The sequence below is a fragment of the Dermacentor albipictus genome, chromosome 1 (genome assembly GCF_038994185.2).
Source record: "Dermacentor albipictus isolate Rhodes 1998 colony chromosome 1, USDA_Dalb.pri_finalv2, whole genome shotgun sequence".
Taxonomy (NCBI): domain Eukaryota; kingdom Metazoa; phylum Arthropoda; class Arachnida; order Ixodida; family Ixodidae; genus Dermacentor; species Dermacentor albipictus.
In genome coordinates this window covers 45,381,073-45,408,173 of record NC_091821.1, presented here as the reverse complement: position 1 = coordinate 45,408,173, position 27,101 = coordinate 45,381,073, and the positions used below count along the sequence as shown (strand labels likewise).

General features: G+C 46.3%; 3 protein-coding genes across 3 annotated transcripts in view; 2 read left to right on the top strand and 1 right to left on the bottom strand.

The window, feature by feature from the left end:
* The window catches only part of LOC135906084 (sulfotransferase 1B1-like), a 456,107-nt gene that overhangs the window by 373,968 nt on the left and 55,038 nt on the right, over window positions 1-27,101 (top strand). The window lies entirely within an intron of this gene.
* Window positions 374-5,714, top strand: LOC139061347 (uncharacterized). Its single transcript, XM_070541275.1, has 2 exons — window positions 374-1,752; window positions 5,513-5,714. Exons 1-2 carry the CDS (start codon window positions 643-645, stop codon window positions 5,642-5,644), a joined length of 1,242 nt encoding a protein of 413 aa, XP_070397376.1. The 5' UTR covers window positions 374-642; the 3' UTR covers window positions 5,645-5,714.
* LOC135905430 (antimicrobial peptide microplusin-like) lies at window positions 19,425-26,904 on the bottom strand. Its single transcript, XM_065436400.1, has 5 exons — window positions 26,751-26,904; window positions 26,174-26,235; window positions 23,934-24,023; window positions 23,232-23,258; window positions 19,425-19,679 (listed from the first exon to the last, which is right to left on the bottom strand). Exons 1-5 carry the CDS (start codon window positions 26,824-26,826, stop codon window positions 19,602-19,604), a joined length of 333 nt encoding a protein of 110 aa, XP_065292472.1. The 5' UTR covers window positions 26,827-26,904; the 3' UTR covers window positions 19,425-19,601.

Genomic DNA, 27,101 nt, shown 5'->3' with positions numbered 1-27,101 from the left:
CGTCGTATCGGACACCTTGAGCTTGTTCGCAACAAATATGGCCTTGGTAACAACGGCACATGAGGAGACCGTGGAGGAGACTGGTCCATCCTATTATAAGTGTAGGCTTAGACGTGTCCCACCTATCCGTGAAACATCAGATCGTTTTTTGGCTGCAGCAGTGTCGTGAAGCATTGCTGTGCTTGAGTGCGCAGACGAAAATATATATTCGAATACTGTGAGAGCGTAGCTTTGAATATTCCACCACCTTGGTAATGCTTCAACCTTTTGCCTATAATCCAACACTCTAGCTTTAGCCTTCTATACCATCACGTTCACCCGATGCAGCAATTGTAAGCACCCAGGTCTCTGAAAAGGGGAGGGGGTCGGCCGCTAGGGGGCCCGAGTGAGCGGACGCGTTTATTATCGGCTCCGCCAATTTCTGGTTCCTGTGCCCAGCTAAGTCCTTTCTAGGACCCACCAAGGCCCTCAACGGATCCTGGAAGGTTCACGGACCCCAAACGCTACCATCTTTTGGATGTGTCCAATGACCTCGGTGAGCTACCTGATGAAAATGTCTCTGGCAGCCACGCCGCTGCGCTAAGCCTCGCCTCGTCGAGGCGAGCCTCGCCGGTGCGCCGCGTTCCTCACTCCCCAACAGCCATGGAGGAGCCCGTGGATGGAGAGACCTCGAACCCGTCGGACTGCCACCCTGGTGAGTGGAAAACTGTGCTCCATGCATACCGTAATCGGACCACGGATTCGAATTCGCCCCCAAAACACCCGGTATCGGCCACCGTTCAACCTAAACCAAGCGCCAGCAACGCCGGCGCGCCACCGGACGCTGCATCTGGGAACAAACGAAGCGCGTTCAAGGAGACGCCACAGCTCCTACGCATGACGCGCGTCGTCGTCCATAGAAGCAAGCAACTCGCCGCACTGCCGGCGGGTACCATCAGAGTAGTCTTTCGCCCGCGAGGCGGCCTCTCCCTGGAGAAGATCCCGGCTCCCAGTATCCTGCAGGCACTTCACTCGACCCTCAGCTGCTCAGTGATAGGCGAGTTGCACATAAGGATCCATCCAACTAACAACACCTTTACAGTGGCGACGGTAGCGGAGGCAACAGCTCTCGCTTTGGTCAAAATCCAGCAAATTACCTTAGATGGACTACAATACCCGGTAGCCGCGTACATCGCGGCCCCTCCAGCGGCAGTCAAGGGCGTCATTTCCCGGGCCTACTGGAACGAGACACCAGAACAAATCCTAACTGACTTACAATACAGAAACCCGGACGCTAACATTATAGCGGCCCGACGCATGGGTAAAACAACGTCCATCTTAATACCTTTTGCCTCAGGTCCCGTGCCTCACACAATTAAATATATGTGTGTGGTACACCGCTGCACCAAATACCAGGGAAGCCCCGATGCCTGCACAAACTGCAGGAAGCCTGGACACAGGTACGACGTGTGCCCTCTCCCGAAGGCTGGACTGTGCCCGCGGTGTGGCGAGAAGCACACCCCTCAAGAGACCCCATGCACGCCAAGCTGCATTCTTTGTGGTGGTTCCCACCTTACCGGTACCGGCTCGTGCAAAGCCAGGACCCCTCCACCTCGTAGACAGACCGCGTCGAAACCCAAGCAACCAGTGCCCACGCCAAAGGACTTTCCACCGCTAGTGTCTCATCAAGATCGCCAGCGAGCCTGGACCAAGCCCACCAGTACACCCCAAACCTCACAGCGGGAGGAAGAGATAGCTCTCCTGCGGGAAGAGGTAAGGCATCTTAGGGCAGCCATTAATTCCATCCCTCCTACCGTTTCTCCACCCACTCCTTCACCAACACCCCAAACCTCTTCACCTACACCCCAACCCTCCACACCCCCTCCACAAAAGAAACGCAGATCAGAAGACATTCCAGACATGGATTCTAAATTACAAAAATTTGCCCAACAGCTCGAAGCCAGTATTCTGGCTCAGACTCAAAATTACATTGAAGCCGCCATCACTAAGCTTACAGAAACTATTATCAGTCAGGTAACCTCTACTATTCTACAACAAATTCCACAAATAATTGCTGGAATGCCTTCACATATCCCAGCTAGCAACCCCACAGCTGCTCCCATCCTCCGCCCCCCCACCCTTCAGCATGGCCCAGTTGACGGGCAATAATCTCCAATTAAGCATCCTACAATGGAACTGCAGGGGGTTTCGTCGCAAACGAGACCCCCTGCAGCAGCTCCTCTCTACTTCCTCCACACCCCCTGATATAGTAGCACTTCAGGATGCTGGCACAAATTTATCGCTGCCAGGATACGCTCTGGTACCCTCCGACACCACTCCAAACCCCAGGGTTACGACGTATCTCCAACATTTCGTACCATACACTTGTCATGTACTAACCTCGCCGGTAGCTCACACATTCATAGAATTAATCCCCTCCACTCACAGATCTCAACCCCTCTTCATCCTCAACTGTTACCTCCTCCCGAGGCAACCGGTCTCAGATTTAATCTCTCTAATTAAAGCCGCCTCCAACGCTGCAAACAAGGACCCCCTCATTATATTAGGGGATTTCAACTGCGCACATGTAGACTGGGGGTACACACGCACTAACAAGAGAGGAGCGGAATTGCACAACACCCTTCAGATGCACGGCCTGTCCATATATAATGATCTGAGCACACCTACAAGAATCGGCAATAGTGTCACTGCCGACACAAGCCCAGATCTTACTTTTGGTCGCAACCTTCCCACACCAGTGTGGACAAACTCAAATGAGGCCCTGGGCAGTGATCATTATATCATAACTATACAGCTTGATTTCGCCATAAAAGCTAAAGCCTACCGTGTCAGGATTACCAGCTGGGATAATCTTCGGAAGCACAGAGAGGCCAAAACATTAGAATCCCCCTTTAACCTCCACACATGGATGACAGAGCTGAAACAGGATGTCCAGGCATTCACGCAAACATTAGATGCCACCCCCGAGACTCCCGTTGCAGACAGTCGCTTAGCGCACCTACTACAAGCTCAAAGAAGTATCCTCACACGCTGGAAAACCCAGAAGCAAAATCGGAAACTTAAGCTAAAATTAGCGCAACTACAGAAACAAATAGAAGAACACAGTGCCGCACTCAGTAAATCTAACTGGCACCAATTATGTGACGGATTACGAGGTAATCTGTCCTCCACCAGGGCCTGGCATCTTTTGCGACATATGATAGACCCCACTCAAACTAAAAAGCAAACTCGGCTCACACTAAAAAGACTTACCCATAAACATCGCCAAAATCATCAAGCACTGTTACGCCAACTCCAATCAACTTATACCACTGTGGGCCAAGCTGTATCATATCCCGACTATGTAGGCCCCGATCAACCCTCCCTCGACGCCCCCATTATGGAGGTTGAAGTCAGAGCAGCCCTTATCAAGCTCCGAAACTCAACCCCTGGGGAGGACCAAATCACAAATGTCATGCTCAGAAGTTTAGATGACCGTTCAATTTCCCTTCTCACCGACTACTTCAATGAGTGCTGGGAAATGGGGGTGCTACCTGCTGAATGGAAGCACGGGAAAATAATATTCATTCCTAAACCAAACAAGCCCATTAACGCCCAAAACCTCCGTCCCATTTCGCTGACTTCGTGCTTGGGCAAACTGTTTGAGCATGTCATCCTCACCCGTCTCACGCAACACATGGAATCCCATGGACTATATCCCCATACTATGGTAGGATTTCGATCCCACCTATCGGCACAGGACGCCCTACTGCAGATTTCACACGCTATCCTCAATGACATGTTACATCACACCAGAGCAATCCTGGCAGTCGACCTCACCAAAGCATTCGACAAAGTTACACACAGCGCCATCCTGCAGGGCATCCAAGAGCTGCAGTTGGGGCCTAAGACCTACAACTATATCCGGGCCTTCTTAAACGGTCGCACAGCCTCACTGCATATAGATGATATACAGACCCCCCACTTCACGCTTGGTAACATTGGTACCCCGCAAGGGGCGGTGTTATCTCCCTTCCTCTTCAACCTCACCCTCATCCCCCTGGCCAAGGCTCTCAGCCGCATCCCGCACTTAGGACACACACTTTACGCGGATGATATAACGGTCTGGACCACATACGGCTCGGATGGCGACATAGAATCGACCCTTCAGGAAGCCGCTACAACTATCGCTACTCACGCGGCAAACATTGGGCTTGAATGCTCCCCCACAAAGTCAGCACTCCTCATAATCCGCCCGCGGCGCGTCCCTACCTCCCCCATCACTATCTACCTGCATGACACTCCCATACCGCAAACACCTACCCTCCGCATTCTTGGCCTGCATTTACAGGACACGGGGAAAAACAACCTTACTCTGAAAGCACTAAAACAGTCCACTTACTCAGTCATCCATCTTCTTAGAAGGGTTTCACATTCACGAGCCGGTCTAGACGAAGCAGATAATCTGAAGGTGCTGCATGCCTTTGTGCTTAGCCGCATTCTTTACGCCACTCCTTACCTGAACCTCTCCTGTTCGGATAAAGACAAGATCAATGCTCTTATCCGCATGGCCACCAAAGCAGCGCTAAACTTACCAAAGAGCACTAGCACGGACAGACTCTTAAAATTAGGAATGCACAACACTATACAAGAACTTATAGATGCACATCGCTACACACAGTACCTTCGTCTGGCTGGCACGGAAACTGGACGATATATACTGGATTCTCTGGGAATTCGCATACCGGCACACACGACAGACTTCATCTCTCTCCCTCGAGCCATACACTCCGCGCTTATCCTGAAACCCCTTCCTAAGAATGTCCACCCTGAATACCATCAATCCCGCCGAGTCGCGCGGGCCAAAGCTCTCCATAAAGAATATGGCACTTTAGAGAATGTGCGCTGGGTGGACGCCGCGTGTGGTACAGACCGTTCAGTAGCTGTGGCTTATCATCCAGAAGCCCCCCCATTTACCCATTTGATAGACCCACCTTGTACCCCGGAAGAAGCAGAAGAAGCAGCTATAGCAATAGCCATTGCCCAAACCAATGCGGCTTATATACTAAGCGATTCCAAAACAGCCATTCTTAACTTCGCCCGCGGACGCGTCCATCCCCCCGCGTGGCAGATATTGAGAATGTGCACCCTAAATCCCGATAGGTGTATTGAGCTCGTGTGGGTTCCGGCTCACTCTGGCAATCCCGGAAATGAGGCCGCCGATAACATAGCCCGAGGACTTATTTGCCGGGCAAATGGCGACCCCAGCCGGGATTTCTCGAGGGAGCGGGCACACACGTTCTCAGAACTAACTCAACAAGCACGCCTTGCCCGTCGACTCTATCCCCCTCCCCACCCCCGCCTATCCCACTCCCAACAAATCCTCTGGAGGCGACTCCAGACGCGAACTCTTCCTACCCCTCAGCTTCTATCCCACTTCCGCCATGTTTCCCCAGAGTGCACTCTCTGCGGAGAATCGCACGCCACCCTTGACCACATCCTCTTCGGCTGCCCTGCCGATCCTCCCCCGCAGGGACAGCCCGCCATCGGTACATGGGAGGAATGGGAGGCCCTCCTTGCGTCGCAGGACCCGGACGCGCAACTTCGCTGTGTGAACCGGGGTGCCAGTGCCATGGCCCTACGTGGCCTGGACACATGCGCGTAATGTGAGGGCTGTGCGGTGGCCCTGAGACCTTGTACGGTCCAAACTCACTTGCTTAATAAAGTTTTCCATCCATCCATGAAAAGGGGTTGCACTTTTCCACCTAAAGTCATCGACACGCTGTTGACTACCGGAAAAAGTGGATGTAAAGCAGCTGAAATGTTTATTTTTACGGCAATGAGCTGTGAAGGAAGTTAATCAGGTTTGAATGTCACTTTTATCAGTAACAACTTACTTTGCTGGGAAGATTAGCATATTTTGTCCAATTATGTTTTCACTTCAATTTTATTTTTGCTTGTGTGAGTCAAGTGTTCGAGAGTCAGAAGTGATGCAGTGGTGATAGTTCGTACTCATCGCAGGATTTTGTCTGGACCTCAAATATTCAATAAAGTTTGGACTAATTAATAACACCTACTACTGTAGTGCGTGTTGACCGCGGGACTGCTAATAGCAAAATAAGGAAAAACACAATAGCACAGGGCATATTATCACCCTTATCTCCCGTTACTGAGAAGTCCGAAGAAATTGCCTGTAAGTAAAAAAACTTCTTGGTGAAGATGGTCCTGCGGTGCGACAATGAATATGATGACATAAAAAAGTGGATCAGAATCAACTTAATCGAACTAGGCGTGCACTGTTCGTGATTTCGTTATCTGTGTTGTTCTCGCGTTCTAATAAAAATAAAAAAAATAGTCTGACCTGTTCAGAGCTAAAGAAGGTAGAGGCGAATTAACTTTATTAAATTCTCCTTTTGATGCGTTTGCATTATCTTGTTGCACAGACGGGATCTTGTCGGTTCAATTTAAATAAAACATAAAGTCCGGTTGTACTCATTCGGCAGGTTATACTCGCAACACTCAACGTAACGCTTTTGAATAAGAGAATACATTCGTAGAAAAATATCGAAATTTAATAGGAAACAGCGAAAGACAGAACTTGTTTACTCGCCAACAAAATCCTCGACAGTGTACCGTGGTATCGCTCACACTACCCTTTTTGTGCCATGTCATCTTTCGACAACGACGGCTCTAACTGAGCGCTGGAGAGCCGCTGAGCCATCGCTACAAATGGTGGCATGGTCGGTGCACCTCATCTCCAAAAAGAGCAACTATAGTTGTTTAGCAGCAGCAAATGCCAGCTCAAAATTGTTTTTTTATGGTGCTTGAAATGGTGAGATACACACTGTGTTGAACCAGGCACCAATAAGGAATCGATTGTGACGGAAGTGAAGCCACATAAAAGGCTGGTGCAATAATTAGAGATCATAGCGAGAGTCATCATCGTCAATGCCAAGACGTGTCACCCGATGAGATCGACGCTAGCGGAACTTGAACCTCTTCGAGCTGCAAGTTCGTCTCGCCAGCCAAGAACTATCTGGCAGATGGTAAATGTTCAGCAACTCGAAGGCTCCTCTATAGTCTTTACTATCTGTCATGCTGCACCAAAAGTACTAACAGCTGGTGTTCAAACTTACACAACGCAACAATACTCTGCACACTGAAAAGTTACAAGGATAAATGCTTCCTCCACTGGAACTTGGAAGCCCTTCAAATGAGGCATGCTGCTCTTTTGTGCAGCACGTAACATTTTAGTGGCTTCCAAGTCGCTGCCGCGTCATCGGTAATGAACACGCCGATGGCGCCGCTCGGTCAGCTCTTGAATAAAGCACAGAGGCATCGATACTGTTGTCAAGATCAGATGCCGCTAAAATCTTCGAGGGCTTGCACGAGGCTTCTCGTTTTCCGTGTCGAGCCCGCCAAGTTTTAAAACCCACAGCGTACTGAACTCCCTAAAGCTTTTGCTCCGCCTTAGCATCCCATGTGGGCTCTGTTAACTATAGTTTACCCTGTTTTGTCCACTATGACTAGGAGTGGCTTTCAATGCAAGGATAGCAGATGGCAGACAATGCAACTTGGAATTACTTAAGACCCGTGAACACATTTTGTTTGACTGTCTTCGATACAGAGGCGATTGCTCGCAACTTCGGTCGCTCTCATTAATCATGGATCATCGTCAGAACAAACAATATTAAAAATTTAAATATCATCACTGGGCGACGCATGCACTGCTGTAATTCCTAAGAACAAACTTGCGTCAATGCCTTCAGGCTTTATTGGTGTTCATTGCTGCGCAGGATCATGTGTTGTGAAAAAGACCGGTTGTAGTCATCTGCCTGCGCCCGGTCTCTCTTCTCTTCCTTTTTTTATTCCTACCTCTCCGCCCTTTCCCCAATGCAGTGAAGGATCCGGATTTTCTCTTCTGGTTAACCCCTCTGGTTTTCCGCTTTCTTTACCCGCCGTCGTTGCTTAGTGGCTATGGTTTCAGCTGCTAACACGAGGTGGCGTAATCGAATCCCGGCTACGGCGGCCGCATTTCGCTGGACACGAAATGCGAAGACACCCGTGTACTTAGATTTAAGCGCATATTTAAGAACCCCTGGTGGTTAAAATTACCGGTCTCCCCCACTATGGGGTGCCTCATATACAGATCGTTGTTTTGCCACACAAAACCCCATATTTGAATTAATTTTTCCCCTTTCTTTCGACCTTCCCTCCTTTGATTTATTGATTATTATCAACTTCATTTGCCTCTCCACATGTTGTTGTTGTTGTTATTGCAGAATACAAATTCATAGCACATGCAGTTTTTTTTGTGTGTAAACATACGAATATAGGTTGAGTTAGAGCCAGCTATTCCAAAATCTTAATTTAGTAATTCAGCAGCAACAAAAAAGGAAAAATCAAGAACAAAATATTAAGAAGGACTCACACAATGAAAAATGTACACAAGAGTGCATCTACGGGCGCCAGCGCCGTAAACGCAGTCCAGTTTGTACAAGACTGTCATCAATGACGTAGGACTGAAAAGTGTCCCCGCAAGTATTTTCATATGTACATATATAAAGACAAAATAGCCGCGAAATCAGCCCGTTAAAAAAGAAGCACAATATATAGCAGACAAAACATCTCATATTTCTTATAGCTTCTAGGGTGGTTAATATTCGCGCCCACTAAAGAATCGCGATGTGAACCTACGGAACGCCTCCGCTGATAAGGGCTTGACCACGGTTCAAGCACATTGCTCACTATGAAATGACGTTTGTCAAGGATGGGGGAAAGATCCTACAACTACATCAAGGACTTCCTCACGGACAGGACCGTCGAGCTACGAGCAGGCGACCTACAGACGCAAGAGAAGAAGCTCGGGAGCACCGGAACACCGCAGGGATCGGTCATTTCGCCGATGCTGTTCAACCTGGTAATGATCGGAGTGGCCGAAAAGCTCGGGTACATCGAAGACGTCAGGCACACCATCTACGCGGACGATATCACGATATGGGTGACCGGTGGCAGTGACGCCCACATCGAGGGCGCGCTGCAAGCCGCCGTCGACGCAATAGAAGACCAGCATGGAAGGCACCGGACTGAGATGTTCGCCGAGCAAATCGGAGCTTCTCATACTCTCACCTACCAAATACAGCAGAGGCAAGACTAGACAACGCGAAAATGAAAAAATCAGAATCGTGACCAAATCCGGCAACGTGATCCCCGAGGTCGGCAAAATTAGGGTCCTAGGCATGGTCATCGAAAAGCACGGAAGGAACGGCGAAACCATCACCCGTCTCAAGGCAAAAGCAGCCAACGCGATTCGACTCCTCAAACGAGTCACTTCTCGAAAGGCTGGCATGCGAGAAGAGAGCCTAATTAGGCTCGTCCAATCTTTCATCATCAGCCACGTCGCGTACGTTGCAGCCCACCACAGATGGCTGCAACACGAACGAAACAAAATCAACGTGCTCATCAGAAGAGCGTACAAGACGGCGCTGGGCCTGTTTGAGTCCACAAGCACGACCCGCTTGTTGAAACTCGGGCTACACAATACGCTCGAAGAAATAGCCGAAGCGCAATGGACCTCTCAACTGGAGCGGCTGTCCATGACCAAAGCCGGGAGGAAGATACTGGACGATCTGGGAATAAGACGCTCGAACGAGGTGGAGATGAAGCTCCCCGTCCCCGAAGAGGTCCGACGCCAGACCAGAATCGACCCCCTACCGAAGAACATGAATCCCGAGTTCAACAAGGGAAGAAGAGCGGCGAGGGCCAAGGCTCTCATCGACCAGCATGCCAACGACGAACACGCGCGGTACGTGGACGCGGCCGAATACCAACGGAACGCCTTCGCAGCGGTCGTCATAGAGGCGTCAACCGGCGCCACGAGGATGGCAGCGAGCGTGAGAAGCACCGAAGCGGAGCAAGCGGAGGAGGTAGCCATCGCCCTGGCCATCGCTGACGCAGACTGCCACACGGTGCTGAGTGACTCAAGACAGGCGGTGCGAAACTTCGCCAAAGGGCAAATGTGCAGGCAGGCTGAGCGCGTACTGCGAGCGGTAAAACTAGACGAACGAAAAGTACGACTCAAGTGGTTCCCGGCGCACGCGGGCGACGCATCGGAACGCAATGAGAACCATAACGAGACGGCACACGCCGCGGCGCGAGCGCTAACCAACCGCGCCCCGGCGACAGACCGTCCGACGTGGCTCGGAACCAAGGGCCGCATGACGGATTGCAATGAAATCACGAAGGCCTACCGCTTGGCTCGCAGGACTCTTCCACCCCCGCACCCGAGACTGAGTCGAGCGGAGGCGGTAGTACTGAGACAGCTCCAGACCGGATCGCTACCGAGCCCGAAACTGATGAATCGCATGTACCCCGAGACATGTCCGACAGATATGTGCAGAGTCTGCTGGAGGGAGACCGCAGACTACACGCACATCTTGTGGGACTGCATTAAATATCCAGAAGACGCTAAATCACGAACACTCCCACCGCGGCTCGAGGCAGCCGCGAAGAGCTACGACCGAGACGATCAGCTCTGGGCCGTCCAGCAGGTCCTCGAGGCGCTCGAAAGGCACGTACCCAGCGAGCCGGCAATGGCGAGCGGAGACCCGCGCCGAGTAACGGCAACTTCGAGGATGACGTAGGGCCTCGTCGGGGCGCGCGAGCGCCCAACCGCAGGCATAAATAAAGGTTCTCCAATCCAATCCAACAATCACGCCAAACGCCAACGAACCCGCTGTTGGTCATACTCAATGCAATGTGAGGCTGCATTATATATATATATATATATATATATATATATATATATATATATATATATATATATATATATATATATATATATATATATATATATATATATATATATACGACTTTTTTTTGAAGCGACGGAAGTGTGCCATGCAGGCCGCGTCTAGCGTGTACGATAGAAGAGTATGTCAACCGTCGGGTAAATTTTATGCCTCAGCGAAAAAAACCTCGGGAATTGGTCAATTCTGTCAATTTTAGCCGTTGTCGTCGCTGTCGGCGTGAGGTTTCGTATATACTTAGGTGTAAGTATGCTCTATGCCATGCCTGCCATGCTATAAGGCGGGTTATATTGCCACACAATTCTATCATTAAAGTTGCTCCTACCATCGCTTACAGTCGTCGCAAAGTTGTTCCTTAGAATATTGAGAATGGCAGCCAACGAACAAATGACGTGAAACAAAACATCGACAGCCCATACCTTACCATAAGTCTTCTCAGGCGTATATAATAAAAGTGCGAAACAATAGTAGAACTCAAAGATGAAAATGATGCAACTTTATAGCACTGCTATGCACTAGACGTGTCCCATGCATTGAGGGCACGTGAAAGACCCCTAGTAGTCGGAATTATTCCGGACTCCCCAAGTGCGGCGTGCCTCATAAACAAATCGTGGTTTTGGCTCGCAAATCTAGAGAATTCAATTCTATGCAGCTACAGCTACGAGCCTCACACCTCGTCTAATAGTGTAACGCGTTGTTATCGTACTCACTGCTTCATGCTTACGGTGAAATCGTGATATTTTATTTTTTTATTGAATGTCCTTACATGCTTTGAAGTGGATTATTGCGGGAGGGATGTTATGAAATGATAACATGCATAATGAAAAGGAGCGGAAGTCCACTCCTTACACAATATTTAGCAGTATGAAAATCAAATTCTATGCGATTGTTGGCGCTAGAAGTCACAATTGTTATGCATCGTTTGGCTGCAGAAAATGAATATTCCTCGAACTCATTTAATAATGAAGTAATTAATTAAGCACAAACAGCTCTTTATATTGTGGTGCAAACCACTGCGAATAATTCGAACTGGAATAACTCAGGAAAGCAAGCCTTTATTTAAAGTGAATGCTTTCCCGAAACTACATCAGACCATACGTCACCAGTTGCAATACATTTAACTTCTCTTTCTTTCCGTCGTCCGTCGAGTTATGGAATTCTTTGCCACGGGATGTTGTTGACAGCGATTGTGTGTCCAGCTTTGTAACCAAATTAGAATCATTTTTTCATCCTGTGGCATAACGCGGAAGTTGCATGTGCGCTTTTAAAACTTGGCCAGAATCATGTGTTGCGGAACAGTACATTGATGTGCAAATATCCTGTATATAGTGATCGAAACTGTGAATACCCATGTAACCCACCCCTGTATAGGCCTGCCAAGGTTTACAGTATTGCTAAATAAATAAATAAATAAATAAGTAAACATCAACAACGCCGAAAAGACAAATCACAAACACAAACTTCGACGCAGACCCGCCGCGCACAACCAGCACAGCTGACAGCAACAGGAAGGCGCGACGGATGACGGCGTCGGCGCTGCTGTCGCGGCGTTGCTCCCAGAGCGCCGGACCTTTCCCGAGACCTTCTTTCTCGCATTCGTTGTGCGCATGGGTGAACGGCTCGTGAGACATGTGGGTACTTTTCCTCCTCGAAAACACTGCCGTTTAATAGGCGCAGGTCATCGTCGTCCTCCTCGATATTTACGCAAAGCCACATTTTTCAGGTGCAACAGAGGCAAAATGCCACAGCAAAAAATTCCCACATTTCTCTCTGGGGTCTTTTTGGGTTGCGCAAACGCGAGAAGAAAGTTCTCGTGGATCTTTCCCGCATGCCCATGAAAGATCCCTTGGTGGTCAAAATTAATCCGTATTTCCCCACTGCGGTTTGCCTCATATTCAAATCGTGGTTTTGGCACGTAAAAATCCAGAATTTAATATTTTTCCCCACTTTCCGTCTGACGGCAATGCACGGCGCGTGCCGCTCCTGAACACACTGCCCCCTCAGAGTGCACTGTAGTGAAAGTATGCCATTCATTTATCCATTATGCCTGCGTTGTCCCCTTACTAGCATCCATCCTTGCCGTCTGGAGGCGACGAATGTAGCAAATGTCTGCGAGACCGGCTTTACACTACATGCAGTCCATTCTGAGACGGGGAGCTCACGAGGAGCTATCATACGAAATCGTCGAGCTTCCTCACGACGTCAAACAGAAATCGACGAAATTATTTTCCAGTGGATTCCTGGCCATTGCGGGATCAGTGGAAGGGATCAAGCAGACAAAGCTGCCTTCATCACCTGGCACGCAAACTCACTTTAACAAAGTGGAACGCATCTAATGTAAGTCGCACCAGGTTGTACGAACCAACTTCGCTCCAACTCCGATCTCCACCCGGGCTTCACCGACTTGAGGCATCGCTTCTATACCGGCTGTGGTTGGGAGTGACCTTCACGAAGCCGTAATCTACTTTGATTGGAATGACCGACAGGGCTGCATGCGACGTCTGCGAAGTGGAAGTGTACATCGAACAGCTATTGAGTCATTGTCATCAATTTCTGCCGGAAATGCCAACATTATCCATCCTATTGCGATGACTGGGCGATAGGCCGTTGTCTGTGCAGATGCTTCTTGAATACCCTACACATGGCGTGTCGCTGCACAAAGCTATAAAGGAACTTTTGCCTTTCTTGAGGACGACTGCCCTATGTGAACGCCTTTGACTTGTTCAGGCCTTCGGCTTGTGTGCAAGAGCTCACCATGGCTTTCCTCCTCCTCCCCTTCCTCTCTGCATCTTATCTTTCTATTCGCTCTGTCCCGTCCCGTAGAGTAGTGTAGTCAACGAGGCGCATTTCTGGTTCACATCCCTGCCTTCGCTCTTTATTTCTTCCTCCTCCTCCTATGTTCTAGTCTTTACAGCGGTGGATTTGTAGGGCTGTTGCGGCCGTGCGCCTGTCGTCATTAACTGTCCGTGCAACTTGGTTCAGAAATAGGCGTGTTTGCGCCCGCAGAAAAGTCCGTTTTTGCAAACAGCTGCCGCCTCGGTGGTTGATTCCGATCGCGCAATTCTTGTCGCCAGCGCTTATCACATAACTAGGGAATGGTTCTATGATTACAGACAGAGCAGAAAAAAAATGTATTTGTGCCGGCATGGACGAAAACGTTGAAATTTGCCTAGCGATCTCTCGCCTGCTGTTTGATTCCCGTCATGAAAAGTGAATTTGCTCGCGCATGTCAGTCGCGCTTGTGAAGGAGGATATATCGCTGACTTTTATGTTAACCAATTTTAACATTCCGTGATATTTTGCGCCAGCAGTGGCCGTAACGCTGCGTTGTCGCTGCAGGTGGTGCTAGCCGGGAGGTCACTGCCGCGATCGGTTGCTGGTGATTGCCGGTGGTTTCTCATCCAGCCTGGCTGTAGAGGCTGTTGTGCTGGACTTGCGGAAAGGTACCGATGACTAGCGCTCACAAAGACGAGCCCCCCTCATGCAGCAGAGGCAGCCGATGCTCGCAATCAGTTCCATCGCACACATTCAAGTCTCTATTGCAGTGCTTGCAGTTCACGATAGAACACGTCTTCCCTCAGCTCTTGAACACTTTAAATAAATACTACTGAGTGCTTGCTCACGATTTTCAATTGTGGCAGGCCTGTGGCCACCCCTGGTGCGGGGAGACTGCTCGCTGTTATATCAGTCCAGTAAAAGAAATGACCAAGATGCCATTACGACCAGGAGCACACACCTAGTCATCCAGATGTCATGTCATGCCATGGCATTCATCTCATGCACGCGTGCCATGTCATGCGTATCTTGATAAAAACTTACTTAACCTGACGACCACGATAGTATCATGAACACGAGCATGTCATGACATACCCGTAATGTCAGTTATGCCATTCCTGTCATGTGATGCATGCATTTTTGTTAGGCGTATACTGTATACACGTATATCAATTAAAGAAACGACATCGACGGCAAGACGACTCAGAGCACATACCTAGTAGCCCAAATATCATGGACGTCATGCCATGTCATTCACGTCATGTCATGCCTATATTGACATACAGGGGGATAATGTGTAAGTTTTATAGAATATTTAAAAATAGCCTGTGGCAGATGGCGTAATTCTCGTCATTGAGCTAATTTATTCTATGAAGCGGACCTTGATGATGATATGTAGTGTTTTATGGCGCAAGGGCCAAGTGTGGCCAAAGAGCGCCAAGGCAGTGATCATGAGTACTCAATGGACTAATGGCTCATGTGACGTGGCTGTATAGAGACCTAAAATTGAGAGCTGTAAATTGCTTAAAATATATAAGGAATAAAAACATGAGAATGACTGAAGTAGGGTATGCTATAAGTATAGGATGTGCAACAAGGGTGTAATAGCGTTACGTGGATAAAAATGGACAGGTGATTGTTGGTGACGAGTAGCACAACAGCCCCAGTGGGTCCCTTGAGCACAAGGGCCCGGAGGCATGTGCTATAAGAAAGTTGACATCGCAAACGTGGCCTCTTGCAAGAGGCTTGTTACGAATTTCGTGGACAGAAAACATGGAGCGTGTCAATGTCGCTTAAAAAAGCTTAAATAGATTTCACGTCAAATAGCGGTTCTCTGCCTAGAAACAGTGCTAGGTGACGTGGTATACACTGAATAAGTGGTAAGGAGAAGTGTCTTTTCCTCTCGACTTGTCTTTCGCGACATTCAAGGAAGACATGCTGAACACTGAGTCTCTCCCCACATCTACTACATGTTGGACGTTCACCGCCAGTCAACAAAAAACCATGTGTACCATAAGCATGCCCTATTTTGAGACGACAGAATAGGACATCACTTCGCCTAGACTTGGTCAGTGATGGCCAGTATCCTTAATGTGGCTTAACTACGTGGAGTTTATTAGGGATTTCAGCGTCCCACTTATATTGCAAGTGGGTTCTCCGTTCTTTCCGCAAGTATGGCTTTAGGTCTGAGACCGAAACGACTACGGTCTACGACTACGGCAAGCTTTCGTGTCTAAAGAGGTAGCAATTCGGTCTGCCTTGACGTTACTCTCAATACCTCTGTGTCCAGGCACTCAGCATAACGTTACATGTTGGCCAGAGGCATAAATAGTGCATAGGAGAGAAAAAAAGATCTGCAATTACTGGATTTCTGTGGTTGCCGCATGATATCAACGTTTTTACAACGCTTAATGAGTGTGTATATGACCGCCTTATGTAGGTTTATCTCTTTGATGTGTTTCGCAGCCGACCATAGTGTAATTGAACGAAAAAACCAGTCAAAACCACAAAGGACAAGAGGAGAGGTTCACACCACAACGACTGTCAACGACAGTCGTTGTGGTGTGAACCTCTCCTCTTGTCCTTTGTGTTTTTGACTGATTTTTTCGTTCAAGTATGTACCAACTGGCCCAGATTTCAACCCTTCTACACACCATAGTGTATACGCCTCTGCTGTAAAGATCCTTGTGTGAGGCTGAAGAACATTAGACTCCGAAAAGGATGGGCCGACGGCTGCATACGACACACCAGAATGTGATTTAGACGCATCTGTGTAATATTCTGGACACTAGTATTTAAATTGCAATTCTAGAAAATGCATATGAATGTGGGCCTCTGGAGCGTGCTTTGTTACCTCCACAAATCACGTGTCGCAGTCAATGATGTGCCACAACCGCGGCGGAAACGGCTTGGCAGAAGTCATTAGACGATTTACATGAATGGGAACATCCACATCCTCGCTCAGCTTTCTCACACGGATCGAGAATAGCTCTCTATTGGTAGGTTTGTTATGGAAGAGCGTTTCAGAGGCCAGGTCGTTTATGGTGGGCTAACAAGGATGGCTCTTGTTAGCACGTACTTTCAGAAAGTAATTAAAGTAGAATATGACCACTGCATATAAAGGGTCCGTTCATTCGATTCGACATAGAGGCTTTCAATGGACTCGTCCTAAAGACCCCGGGGGCGACGCGGACACCAAGATGATGCACAGGGTCCAGCATCTTGAGAGCACTGGGTGCAGCAGAGTGATACACTACGGCACCGTAGTTTAACCGTGATCGTACAAGGCTCCTGTAGAGGTTCATGAGGCATTTCCTGTCACTTCCCCATGTTGTGTGTGACAGTATTTTCAGGATGTCCATTGTTTCCAGGCATTTAGCTTTCAGATACTTGATATCAGGAATGAAGGTTAGTTTTGAGTCGAGTATTATGCCTGAAAATTTATATTCAGTATTGAGTGGTATGTGTTGTCCATGCAGCATAATATCAGGAGCTTTGTACACCGTTTTTTTTTCATGGGCACCACCATATTGCTACGCAGTGGCACCATCTATGGGCAGTCGGCATGCTGGCTTGGGCGAGCGCTCCGTTTTGCATGGCAGGTATACGCTCGGCGCTGGTTTCTGGGGTTTGTTTTCACGCTCGTGTGGTCTATTTAGCCTGACGTGCGTCTTTTACGTAGAAAACGGTCCTGTGAGTCGTACTGAAGCGGTTTAAGTCGGCATGGCCGGACTTTACTGCTGGCGTTGAGGCGGACAGAGCACGCAGCGCGATGTGTGCGCGCGTGTTTGAGCCTATAAAATCATCCTCGGTGATCGATTGTGTACTCCTGAAAACTCAGTTCATTATTGTTACCTTATATATCAGCATTTTTTAGTTCTAAACTGCAATTTAGGAGCAATGAAAGATGCACGGCGATCGTAACAGCTTGCGTACCGTTCTGCTATGGTAGATGTTGAGCTGTTATACTTTGACAAGCGTTCAAACTGTTAGCTGTAAATTACATTGAGAGACTACTTGTTTGGGTGGACGAGGTTACCAAGCCTGCATACAATTGTTTTTGTTAGCAATAACAGCATACCTTACAGTGTGAATTATCCTCGTCCGGCAAAGCGACCGTTTATGAACTGCGCGAGCGCTCGCCGTGTGGTAGATGCTGAATGAAAGATATCTGTTCTATATAGCGCACGGTCCGAGGATATGGCATCAACGTTTATAGATCTATAAACGTTGTGCGGCGGGACTATGCGAGGTCGTATTGCGGCATTAGCCCGTTATCTCTTTCTTTTTCGAGAAGGTGGATAATAACCGAATTATTTTTCCGTTGTGTCCATTTCGTTCTCTACGACGCACTCACACGTATTACGAAAATGTTGTACTGAAAAATAGCTATCGCATTCCTTTTATTCAATCCCTCTCATATAATACGGCTTTACAAGTCAATAAAGGCAATGCCGAAGCACGTAGCTTATATATGTGTATCATGCTGGTTAACCAACCGAAGTGATCGCTGTGCTGAGCAGCGTCATCGGCCTCATGCAGGACGGCTAGCGTAGACATACAGTGATTTCAAGCATATTAGACTTCAAATGCATCAGAATGATGCTGGTGTATCACAAATATCTGATAACACCTGCCGCTTACATGTTTCGTGGTTGCCTTAGGTTGGCCGTATACTTGAGCATGCGCTCTTATGTTTTATGTTTTTAGTCCCTACGTGTGCCGATTTACCATTTCATGCTGGTAATACAGAGACACCGGTTCTCTTCATTGAATTAAAACCGATATACGCAAAATAGTTCACAACACATACACACACCGCGGCTAACGATGCGCATCATATGTTTGCGTCCCTAAGAGGTATTTTCGCGTGCTGTAATTACCCATGCACCGAAAGGCTTCCCTGACGACCTTATATGAACGGACATCGGACAAGTATAACAAAGTACGATTTAAACATGTCGAAATCGTTCAGCAGCACGCGACAGCAATACTTTCAAGCAGCGCAGCGCCGGATCGCACAAGCCAGAGAGGAGGAAAGGCTCGCCGCGGCCCTATCCTCCTCACCCGATGAAAAGGTCTATAAAGCCCCTATTTCAAGAAAAATGTGGCACGAGAAATCGAAACACATATTCAACTAATTAACAAAAATTCACTAATTAACTGCTGAATTAGTTACTTTGCTGCAAATGTTGCACTTTACGAATTGTAGCCGCAAAGCTTTCAGGACGTGTCCACTATAAACGAATAGCGAGGATGACACCGCTTTCGAGATATTAGTTCCCAAAGTGTAGAACAAAACACATGGGTTTTCAGTTACTATTGCGCTTCAATACATCAAATAGAGTTTCGTTAAAAAAAAGGAAGTGGCAAAACAGTGTATTCTTAGAGCAAGCTTGATGACGCATACTTCCAAAGTGGCGTCATTCTGTAAATTCATTTTAAGTGGATAGGCCTTGTAAACTCACCGACTACAATTCGAAAATTGCAATATGCGCCATCAAGTAATCATTTCAAAAGATAGATAGTGGAGTTTTGCTAACTATTTGAATATGTGTGTCGATTTTTCGCGCAAATAATGTCCGTCGTTCTACGTTATCCAGCTGAAAGACTAGAATTATTTTACACGTTTTCTTCTTAACATTCCATAAACAGAGATATTCTCACCCTATACATAGAGGTAAACTGCCGCAATGATATTACGACCATTATGACATATATAGTGGTCAGAACAAGAAAACAATTTCAGTCACCGGCCCATCTACTGAAACTGGGCAAAGAGTGCTTTGCATTCAAATGTAGGACCGAATAGAAAATGCGCATTTTCACGTGTTCTTAAATGATCACAAACATTCGTCAAAGTCTCACGCGAATGTGTTTTTATTTGCCCTCATTAAAAAAACGTAAAAAGTTTTAACCTTCTATTACAACAGGGGTAACAGCTGCCCGGAGTCCCTCGATGGCACACCTCTGGACAGTGCAGGAACGTTCAGCCCATGGGAGGCTCGTTTCCTGAATATTTTAAAAAGTGGGCAGCACTCAGTGGTGGTGGTGGTGGTGCCCGGCCTCTGGATCGCAGGTGGTTGCAGCACTGTGAATCTCCGCGATTTGCGGCTTCTGTAAAAATGAGAAAGCAAACGAGGGTGTCGTATGCAACGTATGTCTACACGTAATACGAAGACGTGGGTTCGTATCCCACCAGCGGCCAGTTCTGTCATCCACTTTCGTTTGCATTTCATTTCCAATAGTCTTCATTTCTTACAATTACAAATATAATTAATTAATACACATAAGTAATTTCTCCTGTGCTGTCGTTTGTCTTTGCTTGCTGGCTTCTTATCCTTTGACTAATATATATTGCTGTTCAAGTAATATGCTCCATGCTCATACTCAAGCCGACAGGCAACAACACGCCACACAGCAGATATTCTTTTCCTTGCTTCGTGCCTGTTCTCAAATGAAATGCATTTCATTTTCATGTATACGACTCCTAAAAACCACATATGTCAAATAACGAGCGCCTTTACAATCACTCTTTCACTTGAAAATCATCAGAACAAACTAGAAATTTCGATGTGGATGTGGAACCAGCTTGTAGCAGCAGGTCGACGTCATAAAGCGACTCCTTCGAAGGCTGCTTTTCTCGTTGGTCGGCCACCTCCGCTAACAACACGTTTCCTGCCGCCTTTGACTGGTGCCTCTTAATACCTCATCGCTCGCGAATACAGCTTCGTGCGCACGAACCGAAATGCAGTATACCTGATGCTTTGTTCGATATGAACATTAGTTCCAGCTCCCATGCACTTAAGTTTGCAGAAAGGCTAGTTTCAATGCGTACAATAATTGTATTAAGAAACATAATGATAATAGATTCAATGAGTACAATGTGAAGTTGAGGACCCGTTTGGCCTTGTCTGTCAGCAGTGTAAAATGGCAATACGAACGCATTTTTGACAAGGCACATATTTCTTTTACGAGTGCTGTGCCTCTGTCCCACGCGCAGAGGCTCTATATCAAAGTATTCTTTGGGGTGATTCTCTGATAAGGTGAATCTGGCTTCACTGTTTTTATTTCACGCACCTATATAGTCCGGTGCCTCACTGGCTAAGGCGTTCTGGTGCTGAGCAAGATGACGAGTGTTCGATTTCATTTGTACGGAGGCGAGATGCAAAAGAAAGAAACCATCGTGCTTAGGGTGTTCGTTAATGAAACCGAGGTGCTCAAGTTTATCTGGAGCCCTCCACTAGGTCGTCCCTCTACGTCATCCCACCACGTCATAACCCTCTGGGCAATTTAGGAATGTTAAAATCCCAAATTTAATCTAATTCCGCCACTAATTCTGCCACGAAAGAATCCAATTCGTTCGTTTCTCACCATTGTGAAGGTTTTTGAGCGCCTGCGAGACCACCCTGAAGCCGCAATTCAGCGGAACCGCCGATTGCTGTGAGCACAGAGAGAATATGCCCTTCTGCATGTGCAGCGCAATGGCGTGAAAAACCCACGAAAAGCACTTCCAGCGTATATCGCCTTTTTGGTTGCGCTTAAAAGTAGACACGATCAATCTCTGCCTACTCGATGTGGGCGCCTCAAAGAGGCTGACACATCTACCTGCACGTAATCAATCAACAACGGGACGCAGCTGTAAAAAAAGAAAAACATAAATGGAAAAGAACCGGTGTCCTCTACCTTTCCAAAATAAAGTAACTGTAATAGCAAAGACAAACTCTTTTAAGATTGCGTGGAATTGCAGCATCATTCAACAAAAAAATGTGGAAACTGTCAGACTTGCCACCAAAAAACTGACGCCTACATGACGTAACGCACCCGGCCATTCTGTGCCTGTCACAAATGCTGCTCACGTGATCTCCCCTCTACCGGCTCTGCCACCACACCCCAATGCGACCCGCTCAGATTTCCTAATTTTTAAATCCATTTTGAATTACAGTACTGGTTCGTAGAGATATTCAAGCACACCTTTAAAAATGCTAGTTAGGTATCTTTATTTACCGGCTTGAAGCAACTTGACTTCATTTTAAGGTTTTCCAGCAAGCCGCACGGTACGTTTTCTTGAGCCTTCGCTAAATTGGCCCTCACGCTTGAATTTATCCCTTCAGATGGTATGCTAGGTGGGCCCTCTTTCTCCGAAACCCTCTTCCGATCACATTTTTCGATCTTTTATATTTCATACGCCTGTCATTCCAGTGTCTTGTTGATCTGTTTTGTGTAGTTCACGTCGTGCTAATTTTAATTTCTTTTTACTTTCCTTGTTGTGGATTTTTTTAGCTCCTTAAGTAAATATTCCAATGTGATTTCTTTTCAGGCGAAGAGTAATTTTGTATGCTCTTTTTTGTTTTCCTGCGACGGCTGAATTTATTCTCATCGTCGTGTTCATTGGGTAATTACCATAAAAGCATTGCCTACGACGTCTCCAAGTAACCCACGTTATTATGATTGGGCCGTTATATTATAAGAGGTGTTAAGTTTTCAGTTTCACGGAATTTTTTTAAATCACCTATTGCCTATAACATAATGCTATTTCTTAAGCTAGATTATTCACAGAGAGGAACACTACTTGCAAGAGAAACCGAAATACATGTTCAGCCAATTAAAAAAAAAATCACTGATTCACTTCCTAATTCATTTCTTTACGGCACATGTTCCAATTTGCTCATCGCAGCCGGTGAGTTTGCAAGGCATATCCACTTGTATTTATTTTCCACTATGACACCAGTTTGGAGATATGCGCCATGAAACGCCGTAAAAAGCGCTCTGCTATGCATTGAAGCACAAACTGCAACGCCCACGTATTTCGCCTCGTATTTTGGGAATTGATATCTCTGAGCTGGAGGCATTCAGGAAAATTTCATGGGGATAAGTCTTGGAAACAAACCGCCTACAATTCGTAAATTGATATATGTGTCGTAAGGTAGTTAATCAGGAAGTTACTTAGTGAATTTTAGTTAATTATTTTAGTATTTGCTACCGATTTCTCATCCAAGTAGTGTCCGACTCTTGGAATAATAAAAAACATGGAGAAGAATTATGCTATGTCCTTTTAAAAATTCCCTAAAACTGAAAAGTGATCATCCCGTACACAACATCCTCCAAATTCCTGCAATGTTTCGTCGTGACGCTGCTTTTAGTTCTCCTGAAGTGAAAGGAGACGCTTGCGGTGAACACATTTTGAGAAAGATTTTTTTTATTCTTGCGGTTGCACTCTAAAAAGAAATCGACAGTTAGCACCGCCACTCAGTACCGCTAGCGATATGTGAATTGAAAACTAAACCTGCAACATGGTATTCCCGCACTATCCGTCCGAAATAAATATACGTGTACGTTACGAAACCAATCACTGACAAATCCTCCTGGCTGAAATGTTCTCTAGTCAGCTGCAGCATATACAATTTACTTCTGAGCTTTCCGAAAGTAAGTAACTCTACCTTCAAATTGCACTGTTTTCAAGGCAATCACACTAGAGTATGTCTTTTTTTTACTCTCGACATGCATTTTAGTTCATTTTCCGTTTTTCATAGCGCTCACTTCTAGCAAACGAAACAAGCCGTATTAAAAAATACAGCGACGCATTTGTCAGTGGCTCTCAACCCGTAGAAGATTAAGAGGGAATGGTTCCATAAATTTTAACGTCCACGTTGTTGCAGATCGACTCACCGTGAAGTGGTTGGCCATGGCAGCTTCCTGTTGAAGAAAAGTATGCAAAAATTTATGAATCTTTGAAGGTATTACGCACTATTTTTTGCTATGATGACGACACCCCTTTATTTATTACACAAATACGGTGGCATTCAGTGGCTTTGACTGAATGTGGCATTCAGTGGCTAGTGGCTTTCTTTTACAGCAGTGCTTTGAAAACAAAACGCAAATGCCTTGCCCCCACATTCGCGAAGTCTAGCTTACGGCGAGCCACAGCTGCGGTCAAGCAGCCCCACTACATGATGTACAGTTTCTTTTTGTTTTAACCTTTCCTGATTCTCAAGTTTGTATTACCTCAAGAGCTAACTGCATTATCCGGCGTTCAGAGCAAGGTGTTGAAGGGAAAGGAAATACCAATTCTGTTAGCACAGCTACTCGGGCGTGCTTGGTCTCGCAAAAGCGCAGAACCCACCCGTGCATGCCGCATTTGGTGTAGTCATGCTAGTCGTTTCATTATATTTTGGATAGTGTTCTCTTCTATGGTCTTCTTTGAAAGGATCCTGAAGGACATAATTATTCAAACATTATAGGCCTCAAACTGTAACACTACATTACATTGACGTCTTACTGGCCAGTTCCCATGTAGACACAAATTATGCCTTACTGCGCGAGTGCATATCCTGTGTATTAAAAACTTCCAGAGAGGAAACAAGAACTCACCAGGTTGTTTCCGACGCACAGCTTCCGGATCACGCAGCTCCAGTCCTGGCAGCCGAGCGTCTTCAACGCCTTGTCAAAGCTTTGGTTCGCCTGCATTAGGTGGCCATGGAAAGTTAAGCTGAATAAAGTTGGCACAAAAATTACTCGCGCTACATTCAGTGTATATCGGATTAGAGCACAAAGCAGCTCTTACGCAAGAATTATTCGTAATAAAAGGCACTGGCTAACAGTGGCAGCAAACCAAACCAGCACACTACCAAATCGGATGCTGACTAACCAATGCTAAGCAGAATATCCTGAGGAATCAAAAGAACATACAATTTGGAACGCCGTGCAAAATATGTGCGGTTTGAGTGACGCAATGTCGAGCGAATTGGTATATGTATTCCTGTTACTGAAACTTATAGATGTGCAAATATAGTCAGGTAAAGCAACTAAAAGTGTTTAGTTGTGTTTTGTGGCGTTTAGTCTTGCTTTCCGTTTAATTTTTTCTTGTGTGCGTGTTTGCACGCTTATCTTTAAGAAAAATGCATGCACGTTTACAGAGCCGTATTCCACACATGCACGTATCGTCATGTGACCAAAAAATATTAGGACATGTGTGCGTACTCAATAAACACAAGATATGCTCTTTAAAGACACACAACGTTTCTTCGTTTCACTTCTGCTTCATAACTGCTGGCATGAATGGGAGTCTTGTCTGCGTTTGTCTAAGCGCGTTCTTTGCCTTTGCATTTGCATTTGAGTGCTCGAAATTGTGTGTCTCAGGGTGAAATTCAGACGTCATTTCATTCAACGGAGCTGTTTAATCGCCTCCCCGTAAAAAAAAAACAAAAAAAAACAGATGCGGAGTCATTCCATATCCTTCTAGGGAAATTCAATTCAATCAATTCAATTTTTATTTTTCCAGAAATAATAGGTCCTGGAAAGGGTCAAGAGCTAAAAGCTGTCTCGACAGCTTGACTAGGCCCAGGACCCCCTCTACAAGGCAGTATTGATGTATAGCAACAGGTAGTGTCCATGACATCAAGAAATGCGAAGAACAATGAATTATAAAGTAGCATAAGGCTAATTAATTAATAAATCTAGAGCATATGATTTCAAAATGTGTGTAATAACTTTATAGCTGTGAACATATGACAATACAAACAAAAAGAAGTTTAAAACACCAGAGTATAAAGAAAATAGAATACATACATGTTCATGTGAAACAATACTTGCAAAACAAAAGGCAAACATACATAGCCATTCATTCTTTAGATACAAAATACATTCTCAGTCCTTTTACGCCGTAACTGATCACACATTTATGCTCATTTAGAATAAATGGAAGATTACGCTGTAATGACTGAACTTTATAATTATTTCGAAATTTCGGTTGAAGCCAAACGACGTCATCATTACGTGTGGATAGTGTAATATGTCTTTTTCTTAGCGATGCTAGATTCATTAGAAAATCGTTGAAAGCTACAGTGGAAAAGTAAAAGGAGTGGAGCAAGCGATACGGATACATATATTCCGCCCTAATTATATTGTAGCTTATAAAAGCACTTCGCGTGGGAGACTGGTGATCAAGGTTTGCAATATGTCGCACGATCGCCTTTTGAAGTGCACCTATCTTTGCAACGTTTCTTTTTGTCGTTGTAGCCCATACAAGACCGCAGTAGTTAATATATGAAGCAAACAATGCATGATAAATTTGGATTTTAGCCTGTGTTGGAAGAAGATGTGTGCAACGAGATAAGATTCCTGTCACTGCAGCTAGTTTACTACAAACATCTTCTATGTGTTTATCCCAACTTAAGTTTGAAGAAAACGTAACCCCGAGAATTTTGTGTTCGTTCACTGCTTTAACTTCTTGGCCTTGGCATTTGACAGCATGGCATGTTTTGACTATCTTAACTTTTCTCTATCATAATTGTTCACTAGCTGCAATATTACCGGTAAGATGATGTTACAGGAGAGCAGCGTCCATTAAAGTAACCTATCAGTTATTTACATCATCATACATATACAGTCTACTGTGGGCGCAAGTAGGCTAATGATTTGTAGCACCTGCAGCGAAACATCATTCTGCCATGGGCTTCTCAGAGCTCCATCTAGGCCTCTTCCATCCCATTAAACTCTCTCGTCGAAAGCTCAGAGAGCCTGAATTAACGCTTCATGAACGGAAACAAACATAACACGCCATCGTACTCTTGAATCACAAGCTGCAATACATATATAGCTGTTGTTCTTACCCCTCGTGAGATGTGGAGCCCAATGCATTGCAGTTCATTTTTCAGCTGTCCGTCTTGTTTATCTGCGCAGAAGAAAATCGACCGCTGTCATCATGGAGACACATAACAGAAACTTATCTGAACGCGCTTGTTGCAGATATACTTGAGCAGCAAATAATACCCGTCGATTTTACAAATTTCCTTCTACATATTACGGCCATGAGTGTCTATGTGCACCACGGATATATGACATGTATAACGGTATGACAGAGCTGTCAATGAAAAAGAAATGTGGAAGGCCCAAGTCATGACAAAGATTCGAACTCGTCGCTCCATTAATACGCCATTGGCCCCATTTTTTCAACAAATATGATTTTCACCTTCGCGAGCACTTCAATAAAAGTAACGTTTACCTTCCAAGGGCATGCATGTATACTCTCAATCCGAAGGATTGCCAAACTGAACTTCATTTCAAAAGGGCCCTGATAAATTTCTTAGTCTTGAAAATAAACCACCGCAAATGTAAAGCTACGCCCACTGAGTCCTATAGCATCTGTCGGCATTTTGGTTCATGCACAATAAAACACAGTATACTCACCGCAGAGCTCGAGGTGGTGAGCAAAGCTCACAGCGGCGACAGTGGCGAGCAGGACACACAGAAGAAAGGTTTTCATGGTGACTCTCTGGCTCTTCACGATACGGGCACAGCGAAATCCTAAAGCTCAAATGAAGCTAGTGGTGTCTAGGGGTGATACGGGCCCTTTTTATACCGCTAAGAAGGTTGCTGTCAAGCTGCTGCAATCCAGGCAAGTTGCCACCTACACAGGGTGCAGACAGACGTTGCACACACGAGAAATAATGAGGCAACTTCGGCTCCATTGGTCAGAGATGGCGTCAGGAACAAGTCACACGTGCGATTCCTGACGGTGCCAACATCCTCCCGCTCTCA

Coding starts and splice junctions, on each gene's coding strand:
- LOC135905430 (XM_065436400.1), bottom strand. CDS start 26,826: ATGAAAACCTTTCTTCTGTGTGTCCTGCTCGCCACTGTCGCCGCTGTG. Junction 24,024..26,173: donor GGCTCCACATCTCACGAGGG/GTAAGAACAACA, acceptor CACCTAATGCAG/GCGAACCAAAGCTTTGACAA. Junction 19,680..23,231: donor CCATGGCCAACCACTTCACG/GTGAGTCGATCT, acceptor TCATTTTTACAG/AAGCCGCAAATCGCGGAGAT.
- LOC139061347 (XM_070541275.1), top strand. CDS start 643: ATGGAGGAGCCCGTGGATGGAGAGACCTCGAACCCGTCGGACTGCCAC. Junction 1,753..5,512: donor TAGCTCTCCTGCGGGAAGAG/GTAAGGCATCTT, acceptor CCTCCCCCGCAG/GGACAGCCCGCCATCGGTAC.